The 26,847-nt window shown below is 42.3% G+C and overlaps 1 protein-coding gene and 1 pseudogene across 1 annotated transcript; both read right to left on the bottom strand.

Annotated features, from left to right (window-relative positions):
- Positions 1 to 595: 595 nt before the first annotated feature.
- umodl1 (uromodulin-like 1) lies at positions 596 to 26,232 on the bottom strand. Its single transcript, XM_034098496.2, has 17 exons — positions 26,024 to 26,232; positions 25,539 to 25,781; positions 25,148 to 25,306; positions 24,358 to 24,485; positions 23,752 to 23,935; positions 22,891 to 23,031; positions 21,493 to 21,759; positions 20,918 to 21,172; positions 18,617 to 18,729; positions 18,240 to 18,459; positions 17,417 to 17,554; positions 16,265 to 17,292; positions 15,431 to 15,591; positions 6,361 to 6,600; positions 2,185 to 2,341; positions 2,000 to 2,084; positions 596 to 1,543 (listed from the first exon to the last, which is right to left on the bottom strand). Exons 1-17 carry the CDS (start codon positions 26,097 to 26,099, stop codon positions 1,356 to 1,358), a joined length of 3,783 nt encoding a protein of 1,260 aa, XP_033954387.1. The 5' UTR covers positions 26,100 to 26,232; the 3' UTR covers positions 596 to 1,355.
- Positions 7,929 to 10,731, bottom strand: LOC139435141 (zygote arrest protein 1.S-like; annotated as a pseudogene).
- Positions 26,233 to 26,847: the final 615 nt, after the last annotated feature.

The raw sequence follows: 26,847 nt of genomic DNA, 5'->3' as shown, positions 1-26,847 counted from the left end.
ACTTAGGGGTGATTTATATGAGTTAAAAATATGTCCTCTTTCACCTGTAGTGTCTTCTCTACAGAATGATGCATCATCATCTGAATCCAGTCACTGAATTAGAGGTACACATCTCATTCCATGCTTTTAAACTGAAATTATTCCCACTCTTTGATCGCTTGTCCCGCTCGCTCCATCCCTGCACTGGTCTGTTGCCATGGAGACGTGTTGCCAGGTCTCAGACAGTGAGGCTGAATGGGTTCATGAGGAGGCGGGGCTTCTGCACCCTCCAGATGGTTCAGGCCTCCTTCAGCATGTCTCCGGGGACTCCTCTCAGAGAGAAAGCCTCTCCTGTTTAACATTCAGACCCTCACTGCTGATCCAGGAGCTGTCACTCTGACCCTGCAGTCAACTGTGTGGGATTATGGGATATGTGGGGGAAAGCTGGACCCTCCTCTTCAGATCTGTTCAACTGTGAATGGCTTACTTAAGATCTTTTTTCTAAAGCCCTGATCTGATTAAGAGAAGAAAAGGACACATTCCGTCCCGCCGTCCTGTCAGATAAATGTTGGCTATGACAGCAACCTTTTAATGTAATTTCATATCACCACTGTAAACATGTTATGTGCATGCAGGAAGCCATCTTAGCCTGTTTTCCTACAGCTGAAGAACTGTGGCACAGCACCCCCAAGAGCTCACATTCACACAGAACATGTTTATTGTTGCACCACAAGAGGAGAGTTTTTATAAGTGAGACAAAATAAATATTTCATTCACAAAACTTACAGATACAAAAACTGTAAGTGTAGAATAATAAATATTGTCTAAATAAAAGAAGAATAGCAGCTTAAATAAAAGTGATAACTGTGCTTCACGAGTATATTGCAGATGATATATTTTAAGTATATTTACAAAGTTCTCACATCACAAATGTGCATGTCAACCATACATGAAATGTGTAATGTGTAACTATAAATATCTTCTGGGAACACATTTGTCTCAGCTGAAGGCGCGATGCAGCTTAAATCTTTCAAGACTTCACTTTTACCATTCAAGATGTGCAACATATTTATTCTATAATGTTAAATATACATAACATATTTATAGTCTCTATATTTGACATTCAATCCCATGCAACTAGTATCACTTACATATTTAAAATATATATAGACTGGGGTGGAAATATATATAAAACTCATTTGTGCTTAATTTATTGTTTAATGTGCAAAGATTTGCAATGTTTGGTGAGAACTAATGTGGTGCAACAGCGCCCCCTGGTGGCCGCTGCGCTCTAAAGCCTTACCAAATGTGTCTGCTGCTGCAAGAGTTTATGTGTTCTAATATAGGGGTGTTCAGCTGTTGGTGCTGATGCACATCTAGGTGTTAAATACAAGGTAGGTGAAGTTCTCCTGCTTGGGTTTGGCGCTGAAGTTATAGTGTCCGATGCGGTTCCTCTGGTAGTAGAACAGGCAGACGAAACCCATGATGAAGAAGAGCGACACGCCGATCCCCAGGCAGGAGAGCCCAACTAAATGAAGAGTGTCAGATTCCTCCTCCAAGGACTCTGGAGTAAAATGTGTTGGAGCATTAGAAATCATTAAACATACAGAGGAATGGAGAAACAAGTTGAACAAAAAAACGTTACTCGAAACATCAGATTGGTAAAGAGATGATTCGAAATAATGGGACTTTCATACGGCTCTTATAACAGCATAATCCAAAAGATATTCAATTCAACTCAAGAGTCCATCATGAAAACAGATAATCCACATGAAGAAATGTGTGTTTTCCATCCCGCTACCTTAGCCTGCCACTGCCATAACTGAACAGCTGGATGGATTTTCACATTTGAAAAATGAGAAGAGAGCGTTTATAATAGATTTTGCAGACAGACTAGACTAGAAGCTGTAGTGTTTTACTTGCTGGATGGAATTCAATCCCATTTGATCTAAAACGTATCAACAAAAATGTGTATTTTCTAACAGAACCACAATTGTTTTTTCTGTGTTAGAATACTGACCTTCATTTGACCTCAGCAGAGGTCCGGAGGAACAGAATGCTGTTCCAATTGTGTTTGAAGACTGAGCGGTTCTTTGTTGACAGTCCTGCAAGAAAACAAGAGCAGCAAGGGCACTGTTTATTCTAGAATCATCCACTCTGTAGAAGCTGCACGGCCGTATCTGAGTTTGAATAGCATGAACCCACAGGCACACAGGAACCGGATCCAGTCTGCACACAGATCTGGACCTGGCAGTGCAGGTAGATCACGTCCAGGTCGATGAAGGAGAATATCTGCACGGACACGCGGGATGAGCTGGAGTTCCCATTCATCAATACCGTGGTGTATGTGTTCATTGAGCAGCTGTGGAGACAGGGACAAGGAACTCAAGCTATTGTTTTTCTGCTCTTGTCTGCGTCTGAATTGCAATACAAGATTATTAAATGACAATCCCAAACAATATACAGCTCAACTAAAACTGAATTTTATTTTAAAGCTAAAAATACAGGAGACTTTCTCACTAAACTGCTTACCATTGTTGTCACTATAACATATAGTTTTTACTTCAGGGTCTTTCAGAACAACACACTCTCACTCCCTAAGCGTCCAATAGCGACGTTTGTTCAGTGTCCGTGGCGTCCAATTTTGACGCTCCTAGGCTCCTTCAGCGTCATAAAGGGACGCAAATAGCTTTCAACTGATTGCAACGTATTCCCATCTGCGTCGGGATTTGACGCTCATGGAAGCACGGCATTCGTTTATGCCGGCTGCCCTTAAAGGCAATGTGAGCGTCCATTCCCATTGGATAACGGAGAATTGTACACCCGGAAGTAAGTATTCCTCTTACTGTCGATTGATTTTACAGTGATATCTGCACTACTCATCGACTAAAAAACACCAGATTATCCTTGTTAATTACACAACATTGATTGGTTTAAATTGTGTGCAATGCTTTTGTATTTTTCCCCTTCGATTCGGAGAAACAAATATTTTTTCTGAGTAAAGGATGGCAGAAGACACTACACTACCCAGAATCCCCAGCTATCGTTTGGACTACACCATGTGCTCTGTTTGACAAACCCCGTTTTTTTCACCATTCATTCCGATGGCTGGCGTCTATGTCACGATCTTCAAATGTCTCCCTGCAGAAAAAGAAAACATGGCCGAACTTCGTTTTATTCTAGGTGGAAAATGCCTATTTTAAAGTTAGTTTGGCCATTAAAATGCGTTTTGATGTCATTTGATGCGAGAAATATGAGTTGTTATTTCAGATTATGTGTGCAGTGGATGTACATGATCTTTAGTTTGCTAGTTATTACGAAGATTACTTCAGGAAATCGCGACGTTTTCATTGTTACCAAGGTGGTTGCTAGGGACGCTGCTATGAATATTATTTCTGTTATGTTGTGTACTGTTTAATGGTGTTATCTTTATTGCTACCCCCTTCCCCGTCAATGTATAGTGTTGGTCCACAGCCTAAACATATTAGTTTAACAAAATCCGCATCTAAAGATACGTTATTTTCCCCTGTGCAATTCCAGTCTCACATCTCACAGCACATCGTCATTAACAAATACCGGAAACAGACCGAAAACATTTAAAAAAAATAATAATAATACTTTATTCCGAGTGTGCTTGCTTTTCTCTTTGAAAGTCATCACATAACGGTATTGTAATACACGGTTCGGCTGCATTACATATTACATATCTGCCGTAGTTCTGTATTTATAGAGCCCTGATGAGAAGACAAACATGAGGAACTGAAAATGTGACGTGGGTCATAAATATATCAGCCATAAACAACATCTTACATTTCTTTTCACACAATACGTCTCCTTGCAGTATCAACACTAATTCGGCTCACTTTTATATTTGATCCAATTGGTAGATAGGCTGTATTTACACCATAAAGGTGCACAGCTGATATAAAGGGACACCTGGTGGTTAAAGCATGTTATTGAATTTAATTATTTTTATTATTAGATATTAATACGATCCCTATAAAGTATATTCATTACTCGTTATTCTCTACTAATAATTAATTAAAGACTGTATGTAATGACTATTTTGCACATCCCTTTCAAGATTTCAAGATTTTCTAAGGTTTATTGACATCATATAGGCCTACACAACTGTGGTGTAGTTCTGCACTGAATGAAAAACTTGGGTTGCAGGTTCCTCAATAGTGCATTACAAGACATCTATCAATATTTGTGCATACCTCCAGCAATGTTAACTATGTTGAAGCACTTATTTTAACTGATATTATACATAATGTATTATACTCTTATAAGATGTATGTAGATATTTCATCTCCGGCCTTGTCAGGTATTGAACAATCAATAAATAAAGAACACATAATTGTTGAATATAAAACACAGAATTTGTGTGATTATACTAAATGATTTTCAAATAAACACAACTGCATATTTAATTGTTATACATGCTGATGTAACGCAAATGTTCCAACTTGGGATCAATAAAGTATATCTTATGTTAAGCTGATCGATGGCTACTGCCATATTTGCAAAATGTGCCTCTGAACCTTGACAAGTGCATGTTTCAGGCTTATCAATTAATGTAATGTAATGTTATCACAGGGGTCACACACATAAGACCAGCTGTTAAATAAAGCTCTTCTGACCTTAGCTGGCATGTGTGTATATATATATATATATTAATACTGCCCATAATGGGCACAAGCAATTTTCACCCATTTATTAATTATATGTTTTAAATGTGAGTGTTTCCTGTCCCCTAAACCTCCAGGGATGTACACAGTTTAATACTGGGAACTTCTTATTATGGGAAATACGAAAACGTCTTTTAAAACTACAACTCCCAGTAGAGACGTGCCATAGAGAACATGTTGCGAAACAGAATAGCCAGCATGTGTAGTTCTGGGGACGGGGTGGGGGAGGGGGGGGGGACGCGGTGGACCCGTTCAAATCCAGTTTTGGACAGTCTGCCGTGGTTCCATCCCATTTCAAGTGCTGTTCGAGAATCGGCTTAACCCTCGGAGCACACTCTCCAATCACAGAGCTTGAGGACTATCACGGGGTTTGTCAAACAGAGCACATGGTGTAGTCCAAACGATAGCTGGGGATTCTGGGTAGTGTAGTGTCTTCTGCCATCCTTTACTCCTGGGAATGGACGCTCACATTACCTTTAAGGGCTGCCGACATAAACGAATGCCGTGCTTCCATGAGCGTCAAATCCCGACGCAGATGGGAATACATTGCAATCAGTTGAAAGCTATTTGCGTCCCTTTATGACGCTGAAGGAGCCTAGGAGCGTCACAATTGGACGCCACGGACACTGACCAAACGTCGCTATTGGACGCTTAGGGAGTGAGAGTGTGTTGTTCAGAAAGATAGTGGCACTACTTCAGTGTAACTTTTGATTTGTCTGAAAGCTGCAGGTTTGACTGCTGTTGTTCGTTTGCTTTAGTTGTTTTGTGTTGTTTTCCTCTAAACTGCACCGACCAGAAGTAGCACAAATTCATTCACTGTGTTCTTTACAATGACCATAAAGTATTTATATTCTTTTTTTTCTTTTTCTTGAAATGTTGCAATTTAATTCAGTTTAATTAGAATTTGGGGGGAACAGAAATGTGTCTCCTTATCATCACTGATGCTGAGTTTCTGTGAGCACAAATGTATCTGTTGGTTCAAAATGATTGGGTATAACTCATAGTGACCATGAAGAGAAGATCTCATGTATGGTATGGAACATGGAGCTGCAGCCAGAAGGTGGTTAGCTAGCTTAAAGGGTGGAAACAGTCTCTCTCTGCTGAACATTTTGTATCTTGTTTAAGGAGAAAAGCCGAAGTATAATAACGGCATGATGGTTTGACAGGGGTTACATGTTGGACTATTGCACTCCTGGAAACCTCACACTAATCACTAATCAAGACTGATTCAAATGTAAATTGAGATGTAATATTAAGATGTAGATTCACGATTTAAATGTGTTGCTTAGATTCAGTGTTTAGATTTAAAATGTCAATTTCATGTTTAGATTTCACTTTTAGATATAGTTTTAAGATTATATTTACCAATTAGATATCATATTTACTGTTACACAATACTGTTTAACATTAATATTTAGAACATTAGATTGAACTTGAACCCAAAACATTTACGTATTTTAAAACAAAAATCTATAAATACAGTAAATGTTAGAAATCTGTCAGCTCCCCTTATGCTCATAATCTAACCCCATGTGAGACCTGACCCCAAGAGTCCCTGAAGTAGTGGTGATACCAATGATAGCAGTTAACATATTAGTCATAAAATGTATTAGATTCAATAAAAGGGAGAGAATAGCTATCTGAAATACTGATAGAAACAGAACAGGATAGTGCAGTGGGAGGAGCAGACCTGTTCTCCAGGAAGATGTAGCTGGAGATGTCCACAGGGTGTAGGGTGGGGGTGGCCCAGCATTTGTTGATGACTACTTTAATCTGCTGTGAGGAGGTGTTGAGGCTGACCTCCACCACCACCGCCTCCTCAGAGGACAGGCTGTAGTTGTGGGGCAGAGGCATGGTGCCGTTCATCAGCTGTACCGTCACCTGGAACTCCCCCGAACCCGTGATGATGAGATCTTTGATCATGTCATACCTGGAAAAGGGTAAGAAATAAAATATAGGTCTACAGCCAAAAATAAACAGGGCACAATTCAAAATGGTTTTAAAGAAGAGCTTTTTCTTAAATACATAAATGAAACTGCACTTAAAAAAACGAAACGTTGAATTAAATCTATTAAGTCAACGAATTTCACACTATTAGGTTAGTTGAAAGCAATGATTTTAAGTTTAAATAACTAAGCTAATACAGTTAGGCTATGTGAAATTTGTTGACGTAATATATTGAATTAAAAGTCAAGGTTTCAGTTTTTTCAGTTTGACCATAACCTCTAAAGCTCACTAATTAACATGCAATTTAGTTTTTTAAACTTCACAAAACGTGTACACATTTATACGGAGCCCTGGAGGGTTCATAGAGAGAAAAATAAATAAAACGTGGCCACGCTTTATTAACTTGTGCGCACGAGATGTAAAGCGTGGCCACGCTTTAAATACAACGAGGCCACGCTTTATTAACTCGTTAAAAGCGTTACGTGGCCTGTACTACGAAGCAGGATTTGCTATTTACTATTCATTCATGAAGTATGACGCTGCGCTGTCAGCACGCGTCTCCATGTTTGTGAGACGCAGAATCTGAGAAGAGCAGCACCAGCTGCAAAGAGCGGTGCCTTTTACTGGTTCCTTCACTGCGTTTCGCTTCATTAGAACCGCTGAGTAGAGATCGAGGCTGCGACACACATCGAACTACCAGAGTATTCCCCATCGTTTTATGAAGGAGATGTCCTGTCACCGGTGTGTGTGTGTGTGTGTGTGTGTGTGTGTGTGTGTGTGTTTGACACCACCGGCATTTGTTTTAAAATGACCACGAACAGTAATTTACACAAATCTGGTTCTCCATATGTTACAAGCTGGCTCTGCTTGCAACATAAGGACAACAGTTCCACACCGGAGTTGCCCAAAACAATCATTTATTTTATCCAACGCAGTGGTTACAACCAGCAATAAAACACACAGAGGAGCGGTGTCCTGCTGCACCGAGCAGGGCAGCTGAGAGAGAGCGAGAGCCTGTTCTGCAGCCCTCTTATCTACTGGAATCAAGTGCCACAGGTGGGTCCCATGACTGCTGATTACAAGAAGCACAGGTTACAGCAGCACCACCTGGTGGACAACCACAGGGTTGTCACCCCCCCCCCCATAAAAGAAGTGTCCCCAAGACACTGAAACATCCAAACCAATAACAGAGCTTATACTTACAGCTACTACATGAAACATACATTTATTTAATTTTTCCTTACAAAAATAGTTTATGTTTAAGTTACGCTCCAGGATAATTAGGGGAAACAAAGATTTTTTGAGATTGCTTCAAATAAACCACCAAAAGATCTCCATCTACTCGCTGGTAGGAGAATATATGAAGATCTTAAAGTCCGTTACGAGAGTCAACTTCCATTTGTGGCATGTACTGAATGTCTGCTGAGGAATGGGAGCTTCCAAACCCGAGCGAACATGCAGGGCAGCTCAGACGAGGTATTTGAAGCTGTAGGTGGCGTCGCAGGACAACCTCGAGCCCTTTCAGCGACAACACAGGTCCTGGCGGTGAGGCCTCTTCATGTTAATGTGCCGCAGCTTCTGCTCACAGTTGCAGGTAGTCTGAGAGCAGTCCTTGCAGAGGATGGGCTCCACCCTGTAGGGGTTAAACCCAACCTGACACTTCCGGCAGAGCTGCTTGTAGTACACCTTACTGGTTCCAGGGATGCACCAACATACGCACTCTCCCACCGGATGTTGCATTTCTTGCAGTGGAAAAAGCCACACCTCTGCTCCAGGAACTGAAAGCTGGACCCCTTTGTAGACCTGTGGAAAGTTGTCTTGAAGTCCTTCCCGGTGTCCTCTTCGCCACTGTCACCCTTCTCACATTCATGCCCTGACTCAACGTGATCCACGGATTTGTCTGCTTCTCCTTCACTTTCATCCGCATAGCTGAGTTTCTTCCTGGAGATCCTGCGGTCAAACACGGGGGAGTAGATTGACACAGGCCGCAGGAAGCGCATGTGGCTCACCAGTGTAGTGCAGTACGGGGCCTTCCCCTCTGCTTTAACCAGCCCCGGGCTCTTGGGGGACTTTGACAGGGGCACTCCCTCTGAGCAGAACAGCGTTTTAGGACCCAGCGAGCACTGCACGGTTTTATCCACTTTGACATTCACCTGCACCCCAGACTCTTTGGTGATGACTTTCCTCAGTGGGACTGGTGAACTGGGGTGAACCTGGGACAAACGCTCCTGCAAAGTTGGATCCTCCTGCTGCTGCTTTGCCAATTCACTACGAGAGACAGACAATGGAACAACAGGTAGCGCCAAAACAATATTCCCAGAAATGACTTTTTTACCTTGTGCTTTATAGGTCTGGGCTCGTGTTACTGCACAAGCTGGAACTACCTTTGTCAGCTTCTTCTCAGGGTCAGCAAGCTCGCCCCTCACTGGCTTAGAGGACACCACTGGTGAAAGAGGCACATCAGGCCACACTCTGCCACTAGCCAAATCATTTCCGAGGATGACTGCCACTCCCGGAACAGGCAAAGATGGCCGGACTCCCATGGCAACCTCACCCTGCCGTAAATCACAGGACAACACCAACCGATGCTTTGGAGCAGACAACAACTGCATCCCCCTTGAACAATACACCACTTCCAGTGTCAGTTGCCGAGGAAAATGTATGAATCGATAGCACCTGTGTCTCTCAGTATCTTAACAAGGAATTTTTTTTCACTTCCTTGCAAAGACACATAACCCTCTCGTATGAAAGGGGCATACCCTGGATCAATTTCATCTGCCAACTGGGAGGGGAGAGGTTTCACCTCTTGCAGGGCTGGTCCGTAGTTAGAAACCGCAGCAGCAACTGGTTGCGGGGTAGTATAGAGTTTAACCGCAGCTATAGCCTCATCCCTAGCAACCTGGTGGGGAGAAGCTGCAAGGGCAACAGGCCTGGGAAACTGAACATTTTGGAGTCCCTTGGTTTTTGCAAGTACTGGGCATTCCTTTTTCTGGTGTCCTTTACCCAAACAAAAGTAGCAAGTACTTGGATCTACTTTACATCTGGGGTCACCAGACCAGTTATTTCTGCTCCCCCAGTCAAATCTCTCCCCTGAATGAATCTTGTGTGTTAACGTGTATTCATCAGCTAACACCCCGGCGTCTGTTACATTTTTAACCTTATGCTCATTCAGGTACGTAGCAACGCGTTCTGGAAGAAGATCTTTTAGTTGTTCAAGAAGGAACAGTTCCCTCAAATCATTAAGATTTACTACTTCGGAAGCCGTGACCCACAGATTAAATTTCATCGTCAGCTCCCGAACAAGTTCCACATAGGTCTGTCCTTCTAGCTTCCTTAGCTTCCTGAACTGCTGACGGTACTGGCCTCAGGCACCAACTCATAAGCTTTTAGCACTGCAGTCTTTACCCTTAAGTAATCTTCACTGTCATCCATACTTAATGCAGAAAATGCTTCTTGAGCCCTACCAGTTGACAAACAGCATTGTTTTCTCTGAATCAGACCACTGTCGTCTTTGGCTAAGTCGCTCAAAAAGTCCAAAAAAAGAATCTACAGTCTTCTCCTCGAACTTCGGTAACAACCTCAAGTTATAAGCTACATCAAAAGTAGCTGGGGACACCCCAGAAGAAAGCTTACCCTCTTGGATGAGGTCCAACGTGTAACGCTCTTGTCGCAATTCAGCTTCCCGCACCACTGTAGTTAACCTTACACGCTCCATCTCAGTTTCCTGGTCACGAGCTCTAGCCCGGTCCTCACGAGCACTTACTCGTTCCTCACGTTCACTGTCTTGTTGGTACTGCAGCAGCATTATTTCCTTTCTCTGTTCAAATGTCATTTCACCAAAGTCAAACAAAGAAAAACCTGCACTTCTCTGCCGCTCTGGATTTATAGCTGCCTTCTCAGCCAACTCCTCCTCGGAACCATCATCGCCAGCCACTGCTGGCAGAACTTCTTGCAGTACCAACTGGGCCTGTAACGTAGTCACTATGGTGTCTTTACGACCCTGCTTTGGAACGTCTACCTCAAAGTGCTCTGCAATTTTTAACAGTTGGTCTTTAGTACATTTTCCCAGTAGTTCCACACTGGGACACTTCACAAAATCCATCAATGTAGCCATGATTATGCAAACTCCGTTGAACCCGGTGCACAGACACCTACAAATATATATATATATATTTTTGTTTCACTCTGGAATACCTCTCCCCTAGCTAACTGCCTACCCAATACTAGCCATCTTGTCTCACCCTAGTCTTCATGCATGCCACGACAGGTGTTTTAAACACTTACCAATGACCCGGTAAAGCCCCAGCCTCACCAAGACAGCCACGGACTTGTACCCATGACAAAAAAATGTCGAATCATGTTTATGCACACAAATAAGAAACAAAAACAACAAACCAACAAGCTCCCCTGAAGGAGATGTTGCTTATGCCTATCAGGAAAGGTAATTCCAAAGCTACTCCTTAATGCCCCACACCAGGAACAAACTGTCTACACAATCAAGGCAAACAAATCAAGTAAACAACTATCACCTGGTTCTAGGATCGGACGAGCCCCCATATGTTACAAGCTGGCTCTGCTTGCAACATAAGGACAACAGTTCCACACCGGAGTTGCCCAAAACAATCATTTATTTTTATCCCAACACAGTGGTTACAACCAGCAATAAAACACACAGAGGAGCGGTGTCCTGCTGCACCGAGCAGGGCAGCCGAGAGAGAGCGAGAGCCTGTTCTGCAGCCCTCTTATCTACTGGAATCAAGTGCCACAGGTGGGTCCCATGACTGCTGATTACAAGAAGCACAGGTTACAGCAGCACCACCTGGTGGACAACCACAGGGTTGTCACAATAGCTATATGTGTATTCCCAAGTGAAAGGAATTCGTTTAATCTTAATCTCGATGTAGTGCTATAGTCCTGCCGGAGTGCACCGGAACGAACAACACTATCATAAACAAATGCCCCCACACACACACACACACACACACACACACACACACACACACACACACACACACACACACACACACACACACACACACACACACACACACACACACACACACACACACACACATACCCACACACACACACACACACACACACACACACACACACACACACACACACACACACACACACACACACACACACACACACACACACACACGCCCTGGCGACCGGACATATTCTTCATAAAACTAAATTGAAGCCACGCTTTATTAACTCGTGCGCACGAGTTAATAAAGCGTTCGCACGAGAAGGTATCTCGTGCGAACGAGAAAGTAAAACGTGGCCACGTTTTATTTATTTTTCTCTCTATGAACCCTCCAGGGCTCCGTATGTTTACATGTGCTGTTAGGGCTCCAGGATGTCACTAATGAGCACTGGTTACTTTACAGTTTTTCTCGATTGCTAACACACTAAAATTCTACATAAAGCACAATTATTTTAACTGACACTCAAAGAGCAAAACATCGGCTCAAATCTCCAAAACTCTAAACACGTTTCAGCTTTTCACACAATTTGCAAATCAACATGGCACTTTGTGCAAACCACTGCACACGGTTCTCCACGTAAGACACAGGAATCTGACATAAAGTCACGTGTTAGCACATACATAACACTGATATTCAAAAGGCCTCACACATGGACCAATGATCAAGAACCACGTTCCACCTGACCAAACACCTGATAGCATACTTGTTGGCTCATCAATCAGGATGTTAGCACTATAAAAAGACCACAGGTGAGTACTTTCTTACAGCAACAATGGAAGCCAACATGGAAGCAAGAGGAAGAGGAAGAGGAAGGGCTGGGCTGAGAGTGAGAGGAGGAGGAAGAGCTGGGCTGAGAGTGAGAGGAGGAGGAAGAGGTGGGTGAGAGTGAGAGGAGGAAGAATGAGAGGTAGGTAGAGCTGGAGGGAGAGGACGTGGACAAAGAAGAATACTCTCTAATGCAGTGGTTCCCAACCTTTTTTCCCAAGAGCCCCCCCAAATGACTCCTGTTGGAAGGGCCGCCCCCCCCCCCCCCCCACACACACACACTCACGGGGGGGGGGGGGGGCGCAACAGCGGTAATTAAAGTTTAAAAGTCTCACAAATGCTACACCTACTGTCACAAACTGGATGAATGTGAAGTGTGTTGTTAAAGGAGGATGAAAGCGTAATCAAGGAGCACTATTGGAGTGACTGATGGTTATTGGACTCAGGATTAATTCATTTGGATTCCCGCTGTATGAAGAAATTAAAGGACGGCGCAAGTAGAAACAATTCACAAAGGGATTAAACTGTTTAAAACACATGCTCAAAGTAAGCCGGATTTTGCCGATGTGTTTATGTGGATTCAAAAGTCGTAAATAATCTACAAAATGGAGGAGACCGATCTGATCGGAGCAACTGTGAGTGACAAATAATCCAACTGAAACCTGCATGGACAATGACTGTTTTAAAAATGCGCTTATCCAGCAAATACATATCCTACAATCCTGGTTTGGACACTTTACGGGCAGAAGAAACATTTTTATCAAAGAAAAAATTATACATTTTTGTATTTGTATGCCTTTAATAGCTACTAACTTGAATTTTTATTCAAATGAATTAATCAATTATTTTTTATATTGTATTGTAATGAAGAGACAAGGCTTTTAGTGACAATCATGTATTGAGTTACAATTATATGTACAAAAAAATCCGTAATCCGGACACTTAGACTTGAAAACAGGTTAGTTCCCAGTTTGTAGCTCTGCATAACTCATGATATATCAGAGTTTATATCTATTGTGTGAAACGTATTCACTTCATCACTGTAATTGAATTGTTGGCATGTTGCATACTATAACTGTACAACAACCCTGCACAATGTACTGTGGTAAACTTACTTTTATGCAACACAGACACTGACACTATATCTTTGTTGTTTTTCTGAAGGACTGAGAAACAAAGAGGTGCAGGTGGAAGGCCAAGGATGTTCAATGAGCAGTGGCGGCGCCAGGGTATGGCTGGGGTAGGCTACAGCCATACCAAGAAATGGTTTAGCCCGACCATGAAAAATGATGTTAAAGTAAGCATGTTGAGAACACGGATTGCGAAAATCTACCGGTCGTGTCCACAACACACAAACTGATCCTGCTGTAACAACAAGTGCACGTTACTGACGCAATATGGTTGAGACCATTCGGGCTTATGCTAGAGGGGTGCCAGGAATAGTCTAAGTAGTGGGGGAGTTTTATACACTAAAGGTGTGAAAATTCTCTGGCGTTATAATATCAGCGCGGCCGCGGTCAGATCAAAATGCCTCCGAATGCAATTTGAATAGACCTGCAGCCAATCAGAGCAACGAAACGTTGGGTCTGCTGCGTCATGCATTACTGATATGTCGATACGTCACGTTCACAGTCCCCAAACTCGCGCCGAGTAAATTGCAGACAGACAGCAGAACTTCTAGGATTAATTGTATATTTCGGATGGATAGATTTGTTCTTAAACGCCCTCGCATTGAGGTACAAGTCGAACAGGTGCCAGAGTCACACGACCCACCTGAAGAGTGAATAGTGAGTTTTGAATATATTTTGTAATAATGGGTCATTTGAAAAAGTGTTTGTATGACAATAGAGATACAGGCCACCTGTTGTGTGCTGTGTCTGTCTCTCTCTGTTTACCTGTGTCTCTCTCCCTCTGTCTCCCCCCTCTCTCTCTCTCTCTCTCTCTCTCTCTCTCTCTCTCTCTCTCTCTCTCTCTCTCTCTCTCTCTCTCTCTCTCTCTCTCTCCCTCTCCGTGTCAATTCTATATGCCAACTTTTTTAGTTTCTGCCGCTGCGTAGCATGTTGTAACAACGTGGAATTAGCAGAATAGGCTATTGTATTGTTTAACTCACACCTGTTGCTCTCGATGTAATTTAGCTGATAAAAGGAGACTAATAAAAGCATCACGCGTGCGTTTCACTGTCAAGGGGTGCGATATAGCGTGTATGTAATTACATTACAAATACTGATTTGAGCCCCACCACTGTATGGGTTAGTTAGGCCTACCATAGATTACCCAACACAAATACTCTGGCGCCGCCACTGTCAATGAGGTAGGAAGCAGCAGCTCCAAACTGGGTTTTGGCAAACAATGCATCACACTTGAGATCCGAAGCATAGTAGCTGTGTGCTGAGATGCATGTTGCACAATGTTATCTTTGAATAAAATGTGATTTCTTTCAACAACTCATTTGTATTTCTTCATTTACTGTATTTCTGTAAACTCAAGCAATCTTTCTCTGCAGAACCCTCTCTGTACAGAGCACAGCCCATAACAGATGAGAGTGCTTTAGAGTATGCTCAGCAGTGTGTAGCTGGGTGGTCAAACCATCTAGTATTATGAATGAAGTGTGTTATATGTGGTGCTAAAGTTTGCATTTGGTAAGTGTTTCTGTAGTTCTGAGTCTTCATTTAGCAGGAGGAATGAGGTGTTTTGCACTTTGGGTGTGTGGTTTTGTAATTGAGTTTAGTGTTCGAAGAAACTGAGCAATTGAAAAAAAAATGTGTGTTAGCAATCGAGAAAAACTGGAAGAGCTTTAGAGGCGACAGTGTTTGATGGTTTATGAAGAGTCAGGCGAGCGACAGTATTATCCCCTGTTCCCAGTCTGTATGCTAAGCTAAGCTAACCATCTGCTGGCTCCAATTACATAATACTGTCAGTTCCTTCATCAAGACTGGTATTCATCTTCCCATCCAACTCTCAGGTGGTAACAAAAGGGCCAACTGCTTCAGTTGCTTTGGCAACATGCTAAAGTACAATAAGTAATAAAGAATGACAGCAAGTGAAGCGTACCCCATAGAGCCAAAGTCAGCAGAGATGAGCATGCTCTTCATGTAGGAGCACAAGATGGGAACCTCCAGCTGTATCTTGGGAGCCTCCACTGTCCCACTGTCTGATGTGTACATGTCCATGGTGTTGAACAGGGGTACAGATGCCATGTAGTACGTTTCATTCTGAAGAACCAGATGTTGTAAGCAGTGTGGGTTATTTTCAGAGTCAATCTCTTCAGTTTTACAAAATAAGGAGCATAGGAAAATGCAAAAGCTTCTTAAATTCAGAGGAGAAGGAAGTACTCAGGTCTTGTACTTAAGTTAAAGTAGAAATACCACAGTGTAGTCATTTACAAGTAAAAGTCCTGCATTCAAAATGTTACTCAAGTAAAAGTACAAAAGTATTAGCATCAAAATGTAATTGAAGTACCAAAAGTAAAAGTGCTCATTCTGCAGATTGGCCATTTTCAGAATGAATATATATGATATGTTTTGATTATAACTATTGATGCATTAATGTGTTATCAAATATGGTAAATGTTAATGTAATTTTAATTACTTATATACTGCAGGTGAATTTACTCCAGGTGTAACTACTCCTTTTTTAAGTGTTGTTTATAATTGATATTATTAATCAAAATCTGCAAAGTAACTAAAGGTATTAAATACATGTAGTGGAGCAAAAGTACACAATTTACCCCTGAATTGTAGTGGGGTAGAAGTACAAAGTAGCAACACATTGAAATACTCAAGTAAAGTACAAGATCTCAAAGTTGTACTTAAGTACAGTACTTGAGTAAATCTACTTAGTTACTTTAAACCACTGATTAAATGCAAAACTTTTCAAAAAACTCACATGCATAAGGCTGGTGCCACACTCATCCCAAGCCACGGTCAGCTGGGCGTGCAGGGCGTTGCCTCCATTGACGCCACATTCAGGCAGGCCCAGGTACAAGCTGCTCTCCCTGATGTTGTTGCTCAGGAGAAAAGCCCTGGAAACTGTCACCGTTATTGCAGCAACCCTGCACTGGACTGAGATTTCCCCCAGAGTAGAGGCACTGGGAGCAGTTCTCAGGGTCGTAGTAGTGGATGGAGGAGCTGTAATGGTGGAAGTGGGGTTGGTAACACCGGTTGAAGGGGTAGATGTCATGGATATCATTGCAGAAGTGGTGATTACAGGGGCAGTCATGATGGTTGTTAGGGCATTAGGGGTGGTTGTAGCAGCAGTAAGCGTTGTTGTACTGGCAGTTGTTGGGGCAGTAGTGGGGATTGCAGTAGCACAAGGGGTGATTACAGGGGCAGTAGTAGGGGTTGTTATGGTAATGGTTGTTGCTGCTGTAGTGGTGGTTGCAGAAGAAGACATGGTGGATATTGGGGCAGTATTGGTGATTGCAGCGGCAGTAATGGTGGTTGTATGAGCAGCAGTGGTGGTTATATTAGCAGTAGTAGTGGTTGTAGGAGCAGTAATGGTTGTTGCAGGGGCAACAGTTGTGATTGTGGGAGTAGTAATGGTGGCCGTTGGAGCAGCAGTGGTGTATATATTAGCAGTAGTAGTGGTTGTTAGGGCAGTGATGGCGGGTGTTGGAGCAGTAATGGTTGTTGGAGCAGTGGTAGTTGGAATGGTGGTTGTGGGAGTAGTAATGGTGGCCGTTGGAGCAGTAGTGGTAGTTGGAGGGGCGGCAGTTTTGGTTGTTGGTGCAATAGGAGTGGTTGTGGGAGCAGTAATGGTGGTTGGAAGGGTGCTAGTTGTAGTTGTTGGGGCAGTAGTGGTGATTGTTGGTGCAATAGTGGTTATTAGGGCAGCAATGGAGGGTGTTGGAGGATTGATGGTTGTTGGAGGGGCGGTAGCAGTGGTTGTTGTTGAAGTAGGGGTGGTTGTGATTGCTGCACAAAAAAAGAAAACCTGGTTACACAAAGGTTACAAACTGCAAAGATATTCTGTCGGTACTAAATATATATTAATCATCGTAAAATGAATCTTTCCCACTACCACACTATGGGAGCGTACCGTGACAGGCTCGGCCAGGCCTCTTTGGGTTGTTGTCTATAAATCCATCCAAGCAGACACATGTGTAGGAGGCCCAGGCGTTTGTACATGTAGCCAACAGGGAACAGTCATTTTCTCCCATGGTACACTCATTAAAATCTATAAAAAAGACATGCATTACAATTAGTTTGTACTTGTACTTTACCTGAGTATTTTCATGTAATGCGACTTTAAACTTCTACTCCATTACATTTAAAAGGGAAATAATGTAACTTTACTTCACTACATTTATTTATTTATCAGTACATTTATTAAACAGTTTTAGCTAATTTTCACAAAATGCATTTCTAAAAATGTAACTAGTGGACTAACTCTTTAAGTCACAAAAGAGTCAAATTATTTAAATATTTTAAAAATAGACAATGAGAAATGTGCTTGTCTCCAACAGTAACATTCTACTTGATGCAGAAAGATTATGTAGTAACAATAATAACATAATAATAATAATAATAATAATAATAATAATGATATTTAATAATAATAATGATAATATTAATAATAATGATACTTTTGTACTTTTACTTTGAAATCAGGACTTTTACTTGGTTTTTACAATATTGTATGGTTACTCTTAATCAAGTAAAGCATCTGAATACTTCTTTCACCTCTGTTGTTTTTTTGATACGACATAGGTTGTCTATAAGGCCCTGATATGGGGTAGGATCCAAAAGTGTTGAATCCTACAATTTCCACAAAAGAACTCCATTTTGGTATTCCGTCAATTTTCAAGTCAATGCCTTTGTCTTTCAGAAAGAGTTAATAAGAGATTATAAAGATGACATACCATGTGTGCTTGTGTTGTTTTTATCCACTGTATATTTGGTGCTATTCAGTAGGGAGTACTGCAGAGCTGTGGACACATTAGCGATGTCTTGGCTTTCACTGGGGGCGAGGGTCATTGTAAAGTGGACGAACACACTCCCCTGGGAAAAGCTTGTGATCTCGATTCTCATCTGGCCTGAATCCACCATGGCCTTCATCTCTGGAGACAGAGACTGGTAGATCTGTAGGAGATAAAGTCATCAGCCCCACAGGAAGGAGAGGAGAGGATGAAACAATACACATGTTTAATTGAACTATGGCAATTCATAGAAATGTTCATGTTTCCAATGTATTCAAAGATTACAAGCTGTCCCTGGATAATACTCGTAACACACCTACCTCCTGTGTGATACTCTCAGTGAGGTTTTGGTAGGCCTGGCTGCTGCCGTTCTGCAGGTCAGCAGAGAACTCGATGTTGGTAAGTCGTGTTGTGGCTTCGAGTTTCTGAGCATCTACAAATAAAGAAAGGACTTACTTTTACATTACATTACATTACATTGCATTTAGCTGACGCTTTTATCCAAAGCGACTTACAATAAGTGCGTTCGACCAACAAAATACAAACTTGAAGAAAACAGAATCATATAAGTACATCAGGTTTCATAGAGCAAAAACATTTCAAGTGCTACTCAACTGGCTTTAGATAAGCCAGCCCTTTATTAGTATATAAGTGCTTTGTTAATAGTTCTATCGCTCGAAGTGGAGTCGAAAGAGATGAGTTTTCAGTCTGCGCCGGAAGGTGTGTAAGCTATCTGCTGTCCTGATGTCAATGGGGAGCTCATTCCACCATTTTGGAGCCAGGATAGCAAACCCACGTGTTTTTACTGATGGGAACTTGGGTCCCCTTCGCAGCGATGGTGCAGCGAGCCGTTTGGTTGATGCAGAGCGGAGTGCACGTGCTGGGGTGTACGGTTTAACCATGTCCTGGATGTAGGAAGGGCCAGATCCATTCGCAGCATGGTACGCAAGTACCATTGTCTTGAAGTGGATCCTAGCAGTTACCGGAAGCCAGTGGAGGGAGCGGAGGAGCGGCGTGGTGTGGGAGCATTCAGGAAGGTTGAAGACCAGACGAGCCGCTGCATTCTGGATGAGCTGCAGAGGTCGGATGGCACATGCAGGTAGACCAGCCAGGAGGGAGTTGCAGTAGTCTAGGCGTGAGGTGACGAGAGCCTGGACCAGAACCTGCGTTGCTTTCTGGGTCAGCTGGGGACGTATCCTCCGCATGTTGTAAAGCGTGTATCTGCAGCAGCGGGTTGTAGCAGCGATGTTTGCAGTGAAGGACAGGTTGTTATCTAGGGTCACACCCAGATTCCTTGCAGTCTGAGTCGGGGAAACAACAGAGGGGCCGATGTTGATTGTTAGGTCAAGAGTGGGACAATCTTTTCCCGGAAGGAAAAGCAGTTCAGTTTTGTCAAGGTTGAGCTTGAGATGATGAGCGGACATCCACTGAGAGATGTCAGCTAGACAAGCAGAGATGCGTGCGACGACCTGGGTCTCTGAGCGGGGAGAGGACAGAATTAATTGGGTGTCGTCAGCGTAGCAGTGGTATGAAAAACCATGCGGGCTAATGACTGATCCGAGCGAGTTTGTGTACAAGGAGAAGAGGAGGGGACCAAGAACAGAGCCCTGAGGGACCCCTGTAGTTAATTGACAAGGGTCGGACTCGGACCCTCTCCAAGTAACCCTGTAGGTGCGGTCTTTGTGGTATGAGGCACATTACAGTCAGCACTTTCACCGGCCCTAGGCCTAATGCTTCAAAACATATTTTCTTTTGTTATCCACACATTAGTCATTACAGGGAAATGTTATCGCATTAGTACTGCATTGGACCTGATTTTGGTTGTTGTATTATCTGTTTGCTGTTTTATTATGACACTCTCCTAGTGTCTTGTCTAGTTTCACTTCCTCTCTTCTTCCTCTGTTTCCCGCCTTTTTGTGATTGTTTGCCCCTGATTCTATTCACCTGTGTCTAATCATTCTGCTGCCCTTGTGTTTTGCCTGCCCCCCAGCCGCATTGTATCGTTATGATTAGTTTCTGCGTGTATATCCCCAAGTCTTAGGGTTCATTGTCGATGTTTTGGTTGCGTTGTGTTGCCTGTGTTCCAACTGCCGTCCGATTTGTTCCCTGTATTGTTTTGCTGCTTTTCATATTGCGTTGCCTGCCCCTTTAATTTTGTGTTTATCTGTTGTTTGTATCAGCTTTACTTTTTCATTGCAGATTGTCTTTGGTTATTTACACCCTTCAGTTTCTACTTCGCTTTGCTCGCGTTGCTCGCTTCAAAAGTAGAGCAATGTTCTACTTTTGAGGCTTCGACGGAAGCGCCAGCCAATCGAATCATATGCCAGGAGCTCTAGCCAATCAAACCGCGTGCTTGTGTGTCCGGGGCGGGAGATTCATGTGATTGGTTGTTGGTCGAGCTTCAGGCGCGCCGGCCGGCAAGCTTCAACGCACGCCGCCGTGTGTAGGGGCCGTTATGCCCAGTTAGTAACCAGTGGTTGCATCTAAGTTGTGAACTCCCACCACACAGCTATTGTATGCCCTAACTGCAGCTTTATGACATTACTGTAAATGATTAAAAAAAAGATCCAAAAGTCAAAGCTACTGGAACAGTCTATTTCTTTTTGGTGCACAGTTCTTACCAGTCTTGACTGATATATCTAAGGTGATTCCTTGTTGGCAGGAGCTGGGTGTGACAGCCACTGTGTAGAGAACCCCAGGCTGCAGATCCCTCATCTCCATCATGGTCTGACTGGTGACTCCTGAATGAATGACCTCTGACCTTTTGCTTAGGTCAACCTGGTACGTCTGGTTTGTCTGAAACTGGCTGGACCAGTGGACACGAAAGGAGGTTCCAGTGACATCAGCTGCCCATACGCTGGTGATATTGGCAGGATCTGGAAGGTGGAGGTGGAGAGGGGGGGGGGATATGTATAGTTACATTCAGTCATTGTGGTTAAGGGAATAATTTGACATTTATTGTGAAATACAATTATTTCCTCTTGGCCGAGAGTTACATTGTGTTACTTCTTATTTTACTCTGAAGGAGGAGAATAAGCCTATTCTCCAAAATATCAAACAAAATGTTTCCTACAGCTAAAAGATCAATTTGAACAACAGATGTAATTAATGACATGCAACACATAAATGTGTTTGACTTAATCAAGTAAATCGAGTTTTGATGTTAACACAACTCGAGATGAAAAACCTTTCTTACAGCATGTGGTTGTTGGCAGCGGGGACTCTACAGTTGATCTCAGGCTGCTATAAGGTGCAGAACTTGTCCACTGCGGGGCGTTTGATGAATTATAAGCGACAGTGCTTGTATTACTCTGAGCTGTAGGCATGCTGGTCCCTGTGGAGCTGAAGGAACCCTCAGTGATGTTCCTCACATGCTCCTGGGTGCTGTTGGAAGCTGAGACTGTGGTTGTGTTCATGGGTGGAACAGAGGTAAGACAGGGCTCTGGAGTCACCCTGACGTCAGCTGGGGAGAAAAGAGACAAGTTGATCTAAGCATCTGATGGTGGACTTGAATGCATCAGTGGTGATGACAGCATGTTCCCACATTAAATGTAACATGAATTCCCTTGTTCAGCAGTTTCCAGTGGCTTGAGGAAGTACTCTGGCACATGTCGTGTCCTCCTATTGTGTATCTACCACATTTGAAAAATGACCTGCGTATTATGACACCCGAGCACCGGATTTCTGTATTTGATGACACATTTCTTGATAGTGTTTTTTTCCTGTGTCACACCTTTCAGCAAGAGAATCTAAGGACATTTCCACACGATGTGACCCTGATCAGAATATAAAGCTAGAACCTAGAAAACATAAGCCCACAAAAATACAAGAATCGTGCTCAAAATCACCAAAGGATAAATGTAGCTCTAGCTAATCATTCATTATCAAATCGTTAACAAACGTCCTTAGCCATTGCACAGGCACAGAATACATATCTTACTCAGTTAGCTATATGAATACATTAGCAAAGAATAAGGAATCACACTGTAAATCTGCACTGGGGCTGGGGGGGGTGTATCTGAGGCTGAAGTTGTTTCTGTGTGCTTCACAGGGAGATTTCGCCTCGGGCCACTCAAGCTCCCTCTTGGTGGAGGTTGTTGGATTTTTCTCTAACTCCTTTGAATTTGAGGTAAAACATAATAATTAAGCTGATTTATTTATCTAACACATTAAAACTGGCCAACAATCAAAGATAACTGAGTAAAATAAAATGCTTGTTGTAGTAAAGACGGAAATAAACTACTTTTCTTTTTACTTTATTTTGGAAATGTCTGAATGATTTAAGTACCATAACATAATAACAAAATTTATAGCATTAATCAAAAAGTATCAGGATTTGCGCATTATAATGCAGCCGTTTATGTGGCTTTTTGTAACATTATATGGAATGCTTGATGTCTGGCTTTGGAGTTAAAATCACTTTACAAAACATAGTAACTGGTATCAAAGTAATGGGAAATGTGTGATATAAGGGGAGGGCTTTGTGGGATAGAAAAGTAACAAGTGACTGCTGTAGGGGTGTTGTGAATCTTATCAATGGATTGCTGTAGATAAGTAGATATGTGTATTTGATGCAACACACACACAGTCTAACCTGTGCAATCGGCTCCAGGGTTACTGGGGTCCACATCTACATATCCTTGGTGGCAGGAACAGAGGTAGGAGCCCACTGTGTTGTTACAGTCTGAGTGGGGGGAGCACCCACGCAGAGCAGACAGTGCACACTCATCCACATCTGCATTACAAACACACACAAACATGTTACACTGGACTACATTTTAAACAAGAGTCTTAAGAGGAAATACATTTAAACTGTGCAATATGAACACAGACAGTATATTGTTTTAGAAAAGCTATTGTAAAGGTTTCATGGAAGAAACTGCTTCACTGAAAAAACTGAACCGTTGACTTTAATTAAATGTATTATGTCAACAAATATCACATAACTGATTTAGGTTAGTTGAAAGAAATACAATTAAGTTGTACCTCATATTTTGTATTTAAACTTATACAGTTATGTGAAATCTTGGCATAATACCTTTTATTCAAGTGAACATTTCAGTTTTTTCAATGTACTTGAATTGATTCCCTTGTCCTCTCATATGTTTGATGTTATGACAAGCTTGTTGTTGTGTCTTTTGTGCAAATGTATCAAGCATGAAAAGTGTGTGTGGGGTTGCGTGTGTGTGTGTGTGTGTGTGTGTGTGTGTGTGTGTGTGTGTGTGTGCGCACTCGCTCTCGTGTTATTTTCCGCTGTTGCAGGAAAGATGACTGTCACTCAAATGGAAGTGGTGGGAGAAGGAAACTGTGGTGCGACTGAGTCATTCTTTCCTGAACACCGTGTTCTCTGCAACATGAATCACTTTCACAACTCAACAAGAATGTCATTTCTCTGAAGCAAAGGAAAGAAAGCCTGGAGTATCTTCACTGAGATTTGCTGCTGCTGCGCCTTCACCTTCCACAGTTACAGATGACACTTCCTGTATGTGTTTGAGGAGAAGATGCAGCTCCGACGTGACAGTGTGCAGTGAAAGAGTCAAGTTGCAGGCGATCAGTATGGAGGTGGCCGTTCTGAAGGGATGCACAGGCTGTGAGCTGAGGTAATAAACCTTAACGTCAGACTGCAGTGCTCCAGTCACCTGTTAGTGGTAGAGATACACAATATAATCTGGGTAACATTATTTATTTCGTAAAGAAAAATGACTCAAAACTAAGGGGCACACTGAAAGAACTGAAACGTTGACTTTAATTAAATGTATTATTTCAAAAGATTTCACACAACTCTATTAGGTTTGTTGAAAGCAATAATATTAAGTTGAACCTTATTTTTTTTATTTAAACTTAATATTATTGCTTTCAACTTGAAATCGGTTGACATAATACATTTAATTAAAGTCAACGTCGTTTCAGTTTTTCAGTGTACACGCCTTTATATATATTTGAGTCTTTGTCGTGTTCTAATAATCAGAATTGGTAGAACAAGTATTAGTATCTGGCTTCAGATAAGCAGCAGCAGAACCAACAGCTGCAGTCAAAGCAGTGTTATTAGCAGCAGTATTACCATCGCCTGGAGCAATCGTGTGTGATCCAGAAGTCCTCTGTCAGTGGACACCAGAGGCTGGTAATCTGTCTTCACTGTCACTGTTGCATTAAACCGATAGCCTCCATTATCAGAATAATATGTTGAGTCTGAAAGTTGAGTTCAAAAGGTCAGTTCACTCAAATCATTAAGAAAACATATGTTCTCAATTAGGATACACAATAGTGGAATGTAGGAAAAGTATTAATTACTGTAGGAATCTTGTATGTATCACTTTTCTTTTTTTTAAAACAAGACTTCCACAACTTTGTAATAAACCTCAATTGACTGACACCAAACAAAGAAGAGTGCACAACAGTGTGTTCATATGTCAGTGCCTAAAGGATCCAAGTGCAGTCAAAAGCTGGATAAGACATTTAAAAAAGACTCTGCTCTGTAGATAATATCAGACTTCCTTTTCTCCAGCAAAAAGAAAATTAACAAACCCTTTGTTTGTAACGTCCCTATGAAGTAATGTTTGCATTCTGCCCTGGTTTTAAGATAGAAGTTTGGGGGGAAATTAAAAAAAATTTGGGTCACAGAGAATTTTCTTTTCAATTATTAATCACACACCCTACGGGGCTATTTCTTTGGTATAGGGGGGGTCAGGGGTTTATCCCCAGATAATTAGGACATATACATAAAATACTTGTTTTATAAAGTGCAACAGTTGTTTTCTAATTTCTCATTCAAACTCAAACTCAAATCTGTGAACAAAAAAATAACCCCTAAAGCATTCTTGAAAAACGAATAATGAAAAAGATCAACTAACTTGCAGGATCACTGCAGACGTAACGACTGCAACTCTGACAGCATTTTTGCCAGCCCGGGCAGTCAATGTCCCACTCACAGCCCTCAGATCTGTTCTGCACCCCATCTGCAGTTGGACAGGATCCTGGCTTGGCAGTGAACTCGTCACTCCTGTTTACAGCTTCATTCAGAGGAAATAACATGTTACAGGCCATATATTAGCAGCCCCATATTTGGAGCACTGCAATTTCTGTGCCTCCATCTGGCGTCTTGCACACGGCACCACACGCGGAAAGCTCTCATTACTCGTCTATCTAGAGGGTGTGATGCTATATTATCACATTTTATTAAACGAAGACACTTGGAATTTAACAACGTTTTTTGCTCTTCTGTAATCTGATGACAGTACTCACGCAGGGCACAGTATCGACCCACTTGTACGTGGCCGGGGCAGCATCGGGTCACCTGCTGCTTCACTGTCCTGGTCTCAGTCTCATGGGTCATCCTGTAAAGTGTGACTGTACATGTCTTCCAGTGGAGCCAGCCCCCACAGGGCTTCGTCACAGTATAGGGGACCGCGTGCATCACCAGTAAACTCACATTCCTTGTCTCATTATAAGTACAAAGACGGTAGCCAGATGCAGACAGGCTATTTCCTAGAATAAAAAGAACATGTAAATCTTACTGCTGAGTTTCCTTGTAAGTCTGCATAATAACGTTCGATTTTGCATTTTTAATTGCAAGGATTTAGAGTTGCTCTTTAAGTATAACACAAGCCTAAATCTGTGACATTAAACATCTTAAAAACAAATGAAAGCAGGCAAAAACAATTAGCGTTAATTTCCCATACATATGTTCTGTACAACACATGCATGTTAATCTGCGTATAGAGGCCTACCTTCATGCTCAGTGTTCTGTCCCCTACAGAGAGCCAGCAGGGCCGTCGCCACGCAGATGGAGAGCATCCAACTCATCTTTCACAGATCAAAATCTCGACCATGTATTTAAGGACCACATTGTACGTGCATGTTTTTCTTTGAGATGATGCTAACTCACTGTTCAGGGCGTTCTCACACACTCCATCCTCTGTAGCTGTGTTTCTCCTCCCCTCGGTGCACCATCAGTCCCTAATGGACTACAGAATCATGACAGCCAGCAGGTTAGTATTATATGTATGATAATATCTGGAGTATCATCAGTCAGTGCAGTTAAATTACATTAAGCTTTGCAAGAAAATCTAAATTGTTAGATAATTTGACACCTTTCATTGCTACGACATATGCCGTGAATGAGCGAGTGTATTGCAAAATGAAAAGCCTTTGGTTTACACGATTTCCACAAAGGAAACTCAGGCTTCAGTTTTAGTTTGTAGAATAAATAAGTGTTTTTTGACGGGGGTGTCAGTAAACATGTTTATGATGGCAGGGACAGAGACATGTGATGGGAGGAGACAAAGTCCCTAGTGACTTGGTTTCCACAGGTAGCCATGGCAGTGCTCTCTACTGCTGCTCACGGCCAGTACCAGCCATTAATGTCAGGAGAGGAGGAGTGACAGCTTCCTTCCATTTCCTCTCATGTGTTTTCTCTCGTTATACGATGGAGCAGCAGCATGCTTTGGCTGTCAAATGTTCTTAAAAAGACTATGTTAGGATTCTGTCATGACTTTCATTTTGTATGAATATACATTTGCATCTGATGAAATACTACAGTCCTCAGTATTAT

Source organism: Pseudochaenichthys georgianus, chromosome 14 (genome assembly GCF_902827115.2).
Source record: "Pseudochaenichthys georgianus chromosome 14, fPseGeo1.2, whole genome shotgun sequence".
In the NCBI taxonomy this organism is placed as follows: domain Eukaryota; kingdom Metazoa; phylum Chordata; class Actinopteri; order Perciformes; family Channichthyidae; genus Pseudochaenichthys; species Pseudochaenichthys georgianus.
Note: the sequence above shows the minus strand (reverse complement) of the source record. Positions and strands in the feature narration are given on the sequence as shown.

What these genes read in the sequence shown, in the direction of transcription:
- umodl1 (XM_034098496.2), bottom strand. Translation starts at nt 26,099, where the DNA reads ATGAGTTGGATGCTCTCCATCTGCGTGGCGACGGCCCTGCTGGCTCTC. An exon ending in GGGTCGATACTGTGCCCTGC is followed by an intron (nt 25,307 to 25,538) that starts GTGAGTACTGTC and finishes CTCTGAATGAAG; the next exon opens with CTGTAAACAGGAGTGACGAG. An exon ending in GCTGACTTTGGCTCTATGGG is followed by an intron (nt 6,601 to 15,430) that starts GTACGCTTCACT and finishes ACCCTTTTCCAG; the next exon opens with GTATGACATGATCAAAGATC.